The 13232-nt window shown below is 39.2% G+C and overlaps 1 protein-coding gene across 1 annotated transcript in view; it reads right to left on the bottom strand.

The window, feature by feature from the left end:
• Positions 1–3191: 3191 nt before the first annotated feature.
• LOC124606585 (facilitated trehalose transporter Tret1-like) overlaps positions 3192–13232 on the bottom strand; it is an 89528-nt gene continuing 79487 nt past the window's right edge. Inside the window, exons 5-6 of the mRNA XM_047138570.1 lie at positions 12687–12795; positions 3192–3970 (exon numbers count right to left, since the gene is read on the bottom strand). Of these exons, the coding sequence (XP_046994526.1) occupies positions 3699–3970; positions 12687–12795 (381 nt within the window). The 3' untranslated portion in view covers positions 3192–3698. The remainder of the gene's footprint in view (positions 3971–12686; positions 12796–13232) is intronic.

Below are 13232 nucleotides of genomic sequence, written 5' to 3'. Positions count from 1 at the left end.
GTCAATCCGGGGGGCAAGAGAGAGAGAGAGAGAGAGAGAGAGAGAGAGCACATTACGCAGCCAGTGGCCAACAGTTGTACAGTCAACACCGTAGATGCCAAGTGAGGCATTTTGAAGCCGATTTATGTTGAAATTGCCTCGGATGTGGTTTCGGCTGTAATATGGTGCTCATGTATTATTGAATGGCTCTGAAATAATTAGTACGTCGCCAAGAAGAAATTTGAAAAGAACCTTAAACTGCAAGAGGTGTGACCAGATAGGCGCCACGTGCTTGCCACCACTATTGCGCCATTGCTCCGCCAACTTCAGCAACCAGATATGTATCTTAGTATGGACCAGGATGTTTGTGTGTGTGCTTTTTCAATAATAATTCAAGTGATAAAAACATGTGTGTGAACTTTGAAATTATCCTGATCATAAATCCGTTTTAGGGTCCTGTCCTCAACGTGCAAAAGACCGAGTATCCTGGTTCTGAATAACCATTGAATTGTTTCTAATTTGAATGTGCCAAAGTTTCAGTGTTAAAGTGTATACATGATGCTAATTAAACCACCTGCTTCACAGGTAATGAAAGAGGCACATAATTTGAACTTTCATGAAACTTAACTTTTCTGTGACTATTACTAGGAACTAATTTCTGAAGTTTTATTTGAAAATATTAACTGAGTAAATTGCTATATAGTGTTGAAATATAAACAAATTCAAGTGGAGTTAGAAATCCACATTAGCGTAATGCAGTTGTCTCTGAAATAGTTACAGAGTTTACCTATGGAGTAAATGACAGTTTATGGACTCCACTACGTTCTTCTCCACTATGAGTAAGTCAAACTAAAGATTGTTTTCTTTGCTGCCATGCATCAACACGATATCGACGTTTTCCGCAATTGGTAAACGGTCCATTTTAACACGGGTAATGTATCACGAAGCAAACACAATAATTGAGTTATTGTGTTCGTTTCATAGCTTTGGTTACTGATAATAACTTGACACCAGTGCCTATGAGTTTAATTTGTACACTACAGCACTGAAGATGATCATTATGTAATTGAAAATCGATTTTGCTGTCAATGAACCATCAATATTACGGCCAACGCTGACCTTCCTTCTAATTTCACGTATATGGTCGTTGTGCACACAGCACTCTACGGAGTCGCCAATCAACAGCCACGAAACTCCAACCCCTCGAATTGATATCCGGCGCGTGTACAGCGCGATGCACTCATGTCTGCTTGCTTGCGTTCAACATTCTGGCGATGACACCTGTTATTAATGTACCAGCTTTTCACATTTGCGATGGTTTATCTCGCACTTACATTGAACTGTGATCTTAAAATGCCAATCACTTAAATGTGTTACCTAGACAAATATATTCTCCAAGTTTCATTGCTCTACATTAATTATTTTGTAGTGTTGCAGTTTCTTTCCCAGCAATATATTTCCAAAAAATTTCTAGTTACCTGAGTTGACATGTTTATTAAGCAGAGTGACTCTGATACCAAGTACAGAAATCAATGCAACAGATAAGAAGTTATAATTTATTTGAGTTAGTGTTCCAGTATTTGTATGAACAGGATTTAGTAAAATCATTAGGATGATACAACTGTGCATGGATGGCTCCCAGACAGCAATGAAGTTCAGAGGATACATATCCCCCACCTTTCTAATTAAAACAGGCTTACGACAGGGAGACACTCTTTCATGTGTCCTCTTCAACCTTGCATTAGAGAAAGTGGTTCGGGAGAGTAATTTACATCTATATAACGGTCTCCGATTAGAACACTGTGAAGTAAAACTCCTAGCTTATTCAGATGATATAGTGTTGCTGAGTGAAACTGAAGAAGAACTGAAAGACATGTACGGATCTCTCAGGCACAGTGCCAGCAAAATCGGGCTTTGGATTAACCAAGAGAAAAACGAATATATGGAAATAGGTCGAGTCATAACCCAAATCCTTTCTTTGAAATTGGCCAACATTCTAAATTCAGAAAAGTTATCCAGTTTTAATACCTTGGATCACGTTTCAACAGTAAAAATATCGTAACAACGGATATAAATGAAAGAATAGCCTCAGGGTCAAGCTGTCTGTACTCAGTAAGCAACCCCCTGAAAAGTAAAGCTTTGTCAATCACCACAAAGATGAAGACATACAACACCATTAAGTGCACCATAGTACTATACGGTTCAGAAAGCTGGACGCTTACAAAGAATGAAAGAAAAAACTGAATGTTTTCGAAAGAAAAGTAATGAGAAAAATCTGGGGACATGTGTTGCAGAATGGCGTACGGAGAATTCGAAAGAACAATGAAATTTATCAGCTAATGAAGCAACCTGCTATCATCCAGAAATCAAAAAGTAGGAGACTGCAATGGGCTGGACATGTTGCCAGAATGGAAAACAACAGAATCACCAAGGAAGCATTTGCAGGAACTCTCCAGGCAACAAGACCATTGGGCCGACCTCGTACAAGGCGGAAAGATGACACAGAAAAGTGTCAGACCGGAAATGCATATCCTCCTATTTCCATCTATTGTACTATAAATTTTTTTCCTTGTTTTGTTACCTGAAGATATGACATTTCTGTGTCTTTATATACTTTAATTGTTTTACCATATTTTAGCTTACCTGTGACTGCGGCTCAGCTTGGTACGTACTAAATTTTACTGTTGTTAATTGCTCAGAATCATTTAATTCAAGTTCAAAGTTAAATCTCTTATTTCTAAATTGCGTAGATTCAAGTAGCTTTCGAAATGTTTGTTGAGGTAGCCCAAGACTAGCCTTATGTTATTGAATTTTGTAGTGCTTCAGAAACAAAGTTCACTATTAACTTCAGTCACTAAATTAACTTTCAATTTTCCGGTTTTATTAATTCTTTTACTAAATTAAGTCAGAGTGTAGCGAAATTTATTACTTCTGACAAACATACAGTTTTCACACAACACGTGTCAACTTTCAGTTGCCATGCTTTTAGTGCTAAATATATGTGCATTAATCTTTCATTTTCAGTTATTATAGTAGTTGTCCATGGGACTGGCGACCGCAATATTCCCCAAATCTCAAATATCTAATTAACGCCAATTAACTGTTAACGTAACGACCGCACATTTACTTTCTTTATTAATTTTTCCCCTTTTCAAAATTAATTTCCACCAATTTCATTTGAATTTTTCCTTTCATTTAGATGTAACCCTTTCCTCCCTCTTTACCGACAGATTAACTTCGGAGACGATTGCTTTTCCCAAATTTCCATTAGGTACACGCGGTTTAATTTTTCACTGTCATTAAGGTCGATAAGAGAGGGGGAGGTTACAGAACGACATCGCAACATTAGGAATTTGGGCAGGGTGGAGAGAGGCAGCGAGAGATAGAAGGCGGCGGAAGCAGATCGTTGATGCAGCGGGTGGTCTGCAGGGCCTGTGATCCTGAGAAGAGGGGGAGAGAGAGAGAGAGAGAGGATTTAGTCATCAGATGTAACAATGGCACCAGGGAGTGTATAGCAGTGCACGAATTGCCACATTTGAGTTCCGCTGTGGCCTTCTGGAGCCAGCCATCGCAGTGAACTTGTTCTGGAGTCCACCGTTTTGAAGTTACGTAATTTCACTGCACACGCACAAGTGTCTTTGGTTTGTACACCCGGAAAGTCGACGCTTCCTCTGAGCGGGTAGTACTTTTTGGGACAACAGCGGTCCCGAGGAGGCCGGCTACCGCGAGTTGAGGATGTCCTGTATCTCCTCGAGGGTGCGGCCCTTGGTCTCGGGCAGCAGGAAGTAGACGAAGAGGGCGGCCGCAACGCAGCAGGCGCCGAAGCCGAAGAAGGGCGCCGCCTCTCCGACGGCGGCCACCAGGTCCGCGAAGAACTTGGTGATGAGGAAGCACTGGAACCAGCACACCGACGCCGACAGCGACGACGCCACGCTCTTCACGTTCGCCGGGAACAGCTCGCTCATCACGGCCCACGGCAGCGCGCCGAAGCCTGCGAGCAGTCCGCGCACGAGCGCTATCCACTAACCGCAGAATTCAACACTAAAACTACAAATATTTATCACATTATCTAAGCCGTGCCCTCCGCATCGCCTTTGGTATCCGTTTTCATTCCGTCATTGTCATCCTCTACAGTTGTTGTTGTTGTTGTTGTGGTCTTCAGTCCACAGAATGGTTTGATGCAGCTCTCCATGCTACTCTATCCTGTGCAAGCTTCTTCATCTCCCAGTACCTACTGCAACCTACATCCTTCTCAATCTGTTTAGTGTATTCATCTCTTGGTCTCCCTCTACCATTTTTACCCTCCACGCTGCCCTCCAGTACTAAGTTGGTGATCCCTTGATGCCTCAGAACATGTCCTACCAACCGATCCCTTCTTCTAATCAAGTTGTGCCACAAACTCCTCTTCTCCCCAATTCTATTCAATACCTCCTCATTAGTTATGTGGTCTACCCATCTAATCTTCAGCCTTCTTCTGTAGCACCACATTTCGAAAGCTTCTATTCTCTTCTTGCCTAAATTATTTATCGTCCATGTTTCACTTCCATACATGGCTACACTCCATACAAATACTTTCAGAAACGACTTCCTGACTCTTAAATCAATACTCGATGTTAACAAATTTCTCTTCTTCAGAAACGCTTTTCTTGCCATTGCCAGTCTACATTTTATATCCTCTCTACTTCGACCATCATCAGTTATTTTGCTCCCCAAATAGCAAAACTCCTTTACTACTTTAAGTGTCTCATTTTCTAATCTAATTCCCTCAGCATCACCCGATTTAATTCGATACATTGCATTATCCTCGTTTTGTTGATGTTCATCTTACACCCTCCTTTCAAGACACTGTCCACTCCGTTCAACTGCTATTCCAAGTACTTTGCTGTCTCTGACAGAATTACAATGTCATCGACGAACCTCAAACTTTTTATTTCTTCTCCGTGGATTTTAATACCTATTCCGAACTTTTCTTTTGTTTCCTTTACTTATTGCTCAATATACAGATTGAATAGCATTGGGGAGATGCTACAACCCTGTCTTACTCCCTTCCCAACCACTGATTCTCTTTCACGTCCCTCGACTCTTGTAACTGCCATCTGGTTTCTGTAGAAATTGTAAATAGCCTTACGCTCCCTGTATTTTATCCCTGCCACCTTCAGAATTTGTAAGAGAGTATTCCAGTCAACATTGTCAAAGGCTTTCTCTAAGTCTACAAATGCTAGAAACGTAGCTTTGCCTTTCTTTAATCTTTCTTCTAAGATAAGTCGTACGGTCACCTCACGTGATCCAACATTTCTACGGAATCCAAACTGATCTTCCCCGAGGTTGGCTTCTACCAGTTTTTCCATTCGTCTGTAAAGAACTCGCGTTAGTATTTTGCAGCTGTGACTTGTTAAACTGATAGTTCGGTAATTTTCACATCTGTCAACACCTGCTTTCTTTGGGATTGGAGTTATTATATTCTTCTTGAAGTCTGAGGGTATTTCGCCTGCCTCATACATCTTGCTCACCAGATGGTAGAGTTTTGTCAGGGTTGGCTCTCCTAAGGCTCCATAATATGTTATGTCCTGTCAAATGAGAGCGTTGATGTCACACAGTCATTGTACAGCTCCAGATTTGCACCTGGTGGCCACAACTGGAACTAATTTTTATCTGCGTAAGTCGGTTCCACATTAATTAGCAAGCTTCGCTGCCGTACGATGATGATGACAGCCCGCACCGGACCTTCGTGAGTACCTGCACCACAGTTATAACCACCCGTTAACTTCCAGCTCTTCGTTTCTTTGCTTAGTACTGGCTTGCCATCTGAGCATCTACAGTTGATTCTATTATATTCAAGGCTCTCTTCAATTTTTCTATTGGCAGCATCTATCTTTCCCCTAGACAAGCATTCCCTTCAGCCTTGCAGTTTCCCTGTAGCTATTCGTGCTTAGCCATTTTGCGTTTTCACAGTCTCACATATAGATCTCCCTTTCGCCTGCTTTATTTGGTGCGCTTTTATACTATGTCCTTTCGTTAATTAAATTCAATATAACCTGCCTTAGCCCACTATTTCTACCAGGCTTTTTCTTTTTACTTACGTGATCCTCAGCTCCTTCAACTTATATCGTCTCTCAAAGCTGTCCATACCTCTTCCACTATATTCCTTTCCCCTGTTTCAGTCCAACGTTCCCTCTTGCTCCCTCTGACTGCTGATTTTGATTCAGATTATCCAGGTCCCGTACCCTTAAATTCCTACATTTTTGAGTTTCTTCAGTTTTAACCTTCAGTTCGTAACCATTATGGTCAGAGTCCAGAGTTCAGAAATCTGCTGCATGACTAATCGAGAAAAGGAATAACTATTAATATTTGCAAGAAGAGAAATTAGGAAGATATGGGGAATGGAGGAGGATGGAGAACGAAGAAGTCTATCTCTCCATGGCACAACTAACAAACCTACAGAAGCTGAATAGTAGAAGAATCCAATGAGCAAGCCGTCTAGCCTGTATGCCAGACGAAAGACAGTTGAACAAAGCGCTTCACTGGACACCATACACCAGGTGCCCCGTAGTACGGGTAACGCATCGCTGGATGGACGGTCTAGGGAAGGACCTGGCAACCCTGATTGCTGAAGACCCGTGGAGGCACCGAACATATAACAGAAACGAATGGAAGCAGTTTGTGGAAGCAGGGCTTGGTCTGCAGGGCCTGTGACGGCCGTATCTGTGTGTATATATGTCCACATCTGAGCCTGAAAATAACTTACAGGTTAAAATTTGCTTTTTAAATCTCTCTCTTACCATTACATAATTAATCTGAAACTTTCCAGTGTCGTCAGGACTCTTCCATCCATACAGCGTTCTTTCATGATTCTTAAACCATGCGTCAGCGATGATTAAATTATGTTCTGTGCCAAATTCTACCAGGTAGCTCCCCCTTTCTTTCCTGTCGTCAGTCCATGTTCTATTATTTTTCCTTGTCTTCCTTTCCCTACAGTCGAATTCCAATCACTCATCCCAATTACATTTTCGTCTCCTCTAACTATCTGAATAATTTCCTTTATTTCGTTACATATTCTTTCAATCTCTTTTTCATCTACAGAGCAGTTTCCATATAAACTTATATTACTGTGCTGGCAGTTGAGTTTGTGTCTGTCTTGGCTACGATAAAGCGTTCGCTTTACTGTTCAAAGCAGCTTATCCAAATTCCTAGCTTCTTATTCATTATTAGACTACTCCTTCATTTCACTTATTCGATTTTGTATTTATAACCCGTACTCACCTAATCAGAAGTCCTGTCCTTCCTGCCACTGAACTTCACTAATTCCCACTATATGTAACTTCAACCTATCCATTTTTAATATTTTCGAACATACATGCCCGATTAAGTAATCTGACATTCCACGCTCCGACCTGCAAAATGCCATTTCTGTTTTTGTGATGACGACTTCCTCCTACGTATTCCCTGCTTGGATATACGATTGGGAGACTATTTTATCTTCGGAATATTTTATCCAAGAGGATGCCATCATCATTTAATTATACAATAGATCTGTATAACCTGGGGGGGGGCGGGGAGGGGGGTGAGAGAAATAACAGCTTAACAGCTCTAGTTCCTCCTCGTTTTCAGGCGTTTATAGTACCACCACAGAGAATCCATGTAAGCTAAAGTTACAAGTCCATATCAGTAAACCATCCAGATTATTGCCCGTGAAAATACTGAAAACATTGCTGCCCATCTTCAGAAACCATGGACCGGTTTGGCGTCTTCATGGATATCCCCTAGTCGCGGTTGCATCAATGCACCTACTGTACAGTTATCTGTAACTATGAGGCACGCAGGACACCCGACTTCGCCAAGGTTCGTGGTTCCAGTGACAATGAGTTTGGAAAGAGAGAGACAGGTGGGGGGGGGGGGGGATGAATCCTACTGGAGAATGATTCGCTTATGAAGGAGGTAAAGGAATAGCATTATTTTCATTCGTATATCTGTACATTTCAATTTATAGTCCATTTTGAGATATTTCTAAGTATGCGCCGACATTCTGTAAAACAAATAACGTTACCTGTTACTAGCCTAAGGAATTATTTGTATAAACGCTGTCATTTTTCTGTTTGAGTGATTTAGTAATTGCAGATGTTATAATTTTTTGATTAATTCTTTCAAATGTAAACAACACAGAAACTATTTAATTTGTAATAAAAAGAAACAAAGTATGTAATACATACAATCATGCCAGTAAGAGAACTGCACTCGTCAGGCAGATATTTTATTTAGTATAATTGCATTTAGTTATGGTAGTCTGCGTCAGTCTGTCGTTGTCATTGTGTGCTGCTCTCAGTACATCGGTGTGGATTTGTGATGATCGGGGAAAAGCATACGGTTAAACAGCTATAACGTGGTTACATATGGAGGTTCCAGAAGAAGAGGTTTGCCACCATCAAATAATTAACGTAGCACTACAACAGAAGGAAGAAAGAAGAATAAGAAAATTGTTTATCTGCCACTGAACTACGATTTCTACAGTAACAATCCAACTAAGTCAAATTTGTTTCAACAGAACAGATTCTCGATAACTTTTTTCGTTGAAGCGCTGCAATTTAAGAATTAAACACGGTTCAGACAACTAGCTTCTTTTATTGACAATTTTTTTCAAAACTCGTTATCACAGTATATTTCGATTACTAATGAAGCTTGGCACTAAAGTATAAAGTTTCTTTACGAACATACTGTTTCGTCTTTATAGTAAATTAAGTTTTATTAGCTCTGTGGTATCGTCTATATAAATCTCAATGTTGATTGATTCATGACTAACAGTTTAGTTTGCATGTATGATCATGTGAGTGATAAGCAGATTTATTACGATACTAAGTTGTTATACGATTTAGTGCTACATTATATTACAACATTATCAAACCTACGTCAACCGTACAATTGTCGTTGATGTTTTCTTCCTGTCTAATTTCAAGTTATCAATTATTACTCTACATGTAAAAGATAATTATTATTACTAGACGTATGTGAAATTTTACTGTAGCACGGCGTTGGGTAGTCCGATGCACACGGTGCTATTTCTTAATAAAATAGAATCATTAAATTGTAAATCCCTATGGTCGCATTATAGCTTGTGCAATTAATTTGTAACTTCATCGATCTAAGTCCGTTACCAAAGAGCATCAAAGGAAGAGAGAGACAAGAGAAGAGCTGTGCGCTGCATCACCAATGTGTCTATGGTAGGTGGCGTGTCGACGTCACAGAAATGCTCGACCGAGCAAGGTGACGCAGTGGTTAGCACACTGGACTCGCATTCGGAAGGACGAAAGTTCACACCCGTGTCCGGACATCCTGATATAGGTTTACCGTGATTTACCTAAATCGCTTCAGGCAAATGCCGAGATGGTTCCATTGAAAGGGTACGGCCGACTTCCTTCCCTAATCCGATGGGACCGATGGCCCCGCTATTTGGTCCCATCTCCTGAATCAACCAACCAACCAGGAATGCTCAACGAACTGGAGAGGTGCTATGGAAATGTTCCCACTACTGTTAATGTAAAGTAGCTGCTTGAGACCGATGTTTCAGATAACCTCAAGTAAAATAAATGTCATAATAAATGAAAAGCACCAGTTTGCTTTGGTTCTACAATATTACTTTTATTGTTAACCGGTTTTCGGTTTACAAAAAAATGGTTCAAATGGCTCTGAGCACTATGGGACTTAACATCTATGGTCATCAGTCCCCTAGAACTTAGAACTACTTAAACCTAACTAACCTAAGGACAGCACACAACACCCAGCCATCACGAGGCAGAGAAAATCCCTGACCCCGCCGGGAATCGAACCCGGGAACCCGGGCGTGGGAAGCGAGAACGACCGCACGACCACGAGATGCGGACTTTTCGGTTTACAAGGCCACCTTCAGACATTTACTGAGTATTATCACCAAAGAAGTTAAATGTTAGCAGACAACATTGGAAGAGAAGTAACACATCTAGACTGAAGTAGAAACAAACAGTAAGTAACATCTTTGCAATGAAAAAGTAAAAACTGAACAGTACATAAATAACAATGCAGTAGACAGGAAAACCTCTAGCACAAAATAGGAATAGCTTGCCTACATAACAGTTTCTATTAATAAGCAAAACTAATAAAATAAAATAAAATTAGTACTAGACAAGGCTGCATCAGGAGGCATGAAACATGGAGAGTGATACACAACCATTTAAAAGAAGAGAGAGTTATCAATGTAAATCAGAATACATAAGGAATTTAAGCAATATCAAAAAGATAAACAGAGAAAATAAATGCAGGAAAATGGAGGTGTTTGAGGGAACCTCCAGTTTGAGAGTGTGGTGGTACTGCATTTTAACATTAACATTATAATCAAAGCAGTGGCTGTGTACCAGTTTTCATTAAATAAATGAGCAAAGTAAAATATGAACAGTATTTGATGAGACAACTACAAGGGGTGTTAAACATGGACAGTAATACAAGCACCAGTTAAACGAAAGCCTTAACTATTGAAACTACAGTCTATGTAGAGTACAAAGACAACTTCAACAAAATAAAACAACTTAATGAATACAGAAAAATGGAAATATGTAGGACGATATAATGTGGGAACTAGGGAGCAACAAAGATGAGTATATGAAGTTTAGGAGAGGGGAAGTGTTTAGCTGTGTGTGGTCATTTAGGATGAGATGAACAACAAAGATGATTATATGAAGTTTAGGAGAGGGGAAGTGTTGAGCTGTGTCTGGTTATTTAGGATGAGACGAACAACAAAGATGATTATATGAAGTTTAGGAGAGGGGAAGTGTTTAGCTGTGTCTGGTCATTTAGGATGAGATCTCATCCTAAATGTCATCCTAAATGACCAGACACAGCTCAACACTTCCCCTCTCCTAAACTTCATATAATCATCTTTGTTGTTCCTTACTTCCCACAGTATTTCTTCCTACATATTACCATTTTTCTGTATTCATTAAGTTGTTTTATTTTGTTGAAGTTGTCTTTGTATTCTACATAGACTGTAGTTTCAATAGTTAAGGCTTTTGTTTAACTGGTACTTGTATTACTGTCCATGTTTAACACCCCTTGTAGTTGTCTCATCAAATACTGTTCATATTTCACTTTGCTCATTTATTTAATGAAAACTGGTACACAGCCTCTGCTTTGATTATAATGTTAATGTTAAAATGCAGTACCATCACACTCCACAAACTGTAGTTCCCTCAAACACCTCCATTTTCCTGTACTTATTTATTTCTGTTTATGTTATTGCTATTACTTAAGTTCCTTATGTATTCTGTATTTACATTGATAACTGTCTCTTCTTTTAATTGGTTGTGTATCACTCTCCATGTTTCATACCTCCTGATGCAGCCTTGTCTAGTACTAATTTTATTTTATTTTATTAGTTTTGTTTATTGATAGAAACTGTTATGTAGGCAAGCTATTCCAATTGTGTGCTAAAGGTTTTCCTGTCTACTCCATTGTTATTTATGTACTGTTCAGTTTTCATTTTTTCATTGCAAAGATGTTACTTACTGTATGTTTCTACTTCAGTCGAGATATGTTACTTCTCTTCCAATGTTGTCTGCTAACATTTAACTTCTTTGATGATAATACTCAGTAAATATCTGAAGATGGCCTTGTAAAACGAAAACCGGTTAACAATAAAAGTAATATTGTAGAACAAAAGCAAACTGGCGCTTTTAATTTATTATAATGTTGTTCTACCAAGAACCGATGGAAGATTCTGTTAATAAAATAAATTTCCTTTGTAACAAATGATTCACATCGGCGATGAAATTATCGCGCTTGAATGTGCTTACTGAATTACTAATGAGCAGCATCCTCCTTACTCAGTTGTGGTACACTGCTTTAATAAATTAATGTATGTACACCACCAAATGCTTGGATCCCTAGACTAGAGTTCAGAGCATTGTCTGTAAGTGTAAAATATTTCTCAATTATAGTACCCAATATGTGGTATAAATCATTTTGAACTTTTTAAGTCTGCCAGATTATGAAGTAGAAAGTCGACGCTAGTTATAGTAAAATGAAGTTTTTAGCAGTTTACGTTGGTATACATAAAAACGTACTTTAAAAAGAACTTGTGTAATGCTCTCATCTCAGTATTATATTGAGGACATATTATCATTGATGGACCTAAGAACTATTCTCAGTACCCATGTACACTGAGCACAGTAAGAAAGTCAGCTGTCACTAATGTGAAAGATGTACAGTATTTCGAATCATAAGACCAAGGAAATAACATCTCATGAAGTAATACTATCAAATAAGAGTGGCACAATTACAAGAAAAATGAGGAAATCGAAGATTCTTACCTACTACATAACATATGGCAAAGTGAATGCACATTACTTAAAAAACAATAGAAAAAAAACATCTGTAACTTTAGTACCTGACATCTATTAAATATTTACCTCAGTATTCCACTATAATTAAGTAATCTTGTATATACAGCAACAAGAGTATCAAAATTATGACGTACAAAGAATTTGATTAAACACAGTTTGGAACTTCTTGTTCTCTCTAACGACCTGAATGAAGACACAGAATGAATACATTGTGTACAGACGAAGAAAGTTACTATGACATGCGTATTGGTCTGCAGATTAACCAGAAACTATATCATATGCGAAATATAGAGTTTTCAGAATAGTATAATTGCTGAATCAGTGACTGATGTCAGGGAGACTTACCAGGTGGGTAGACGGCAATGTACATGACGAATGTCGTTACAGGAAGCCAGCCCAGCGATGAGACATCTTTTCCTGATGAAGCCATTTGGAAGTATATTGCCAGGACAACCTGCATGAAAAAATATGTCACGTCAAGGAAACCGTATCAAGGCTGTAGGGAACACATTTGACTCTAACTTAGTGAAATTGGCGGACCGAAGGAGAATAGGCGTTGTAATAGTTTAATTTTGGTTCCATCAGGACATTTCTATGTACAGAGGAAAAAAAATTAAGTTTATCAACTGCTTCACCGTATACTGTTTCGACCACGATTATATTCAAGCAAAAAAGTACTACGTAGAATTGCTTTTTATTTCATGCGGTTCACGCTTTCTAAGAATCACATGACAAGCCACACGTTTTCGAGTGGACACACACAAATAAGGTGATTTCTATTTTCAGTTTTCTCTTTAGTTTACCTTGGTTTTCTTTTTTTAAAAAAAGTGGAATTCCAAGAGCGTATACGCATAGAGCCGGATGGAAAGGAGTATTCATTTCACGGTCTCC

This window comes from Schistocerca americana, chromosome 3 (assembly GCF_021461395.2).
Source record: "Schistocerca americana isolate TAMUIC-IGC-003095 chromosome 3, iqSchAmer2.1, whole genome shotgun sequence".
NCBI lineage: Eukaryota > Metazoa > Arthropoda > Insecta > Orthoptera > Acrididae > Schistocerca > Schistocerca americana.
Note: the sequence above shows the minus strand (reverse complement) of the source record. Positions and strands in the feature narration are given on the sequence as shown.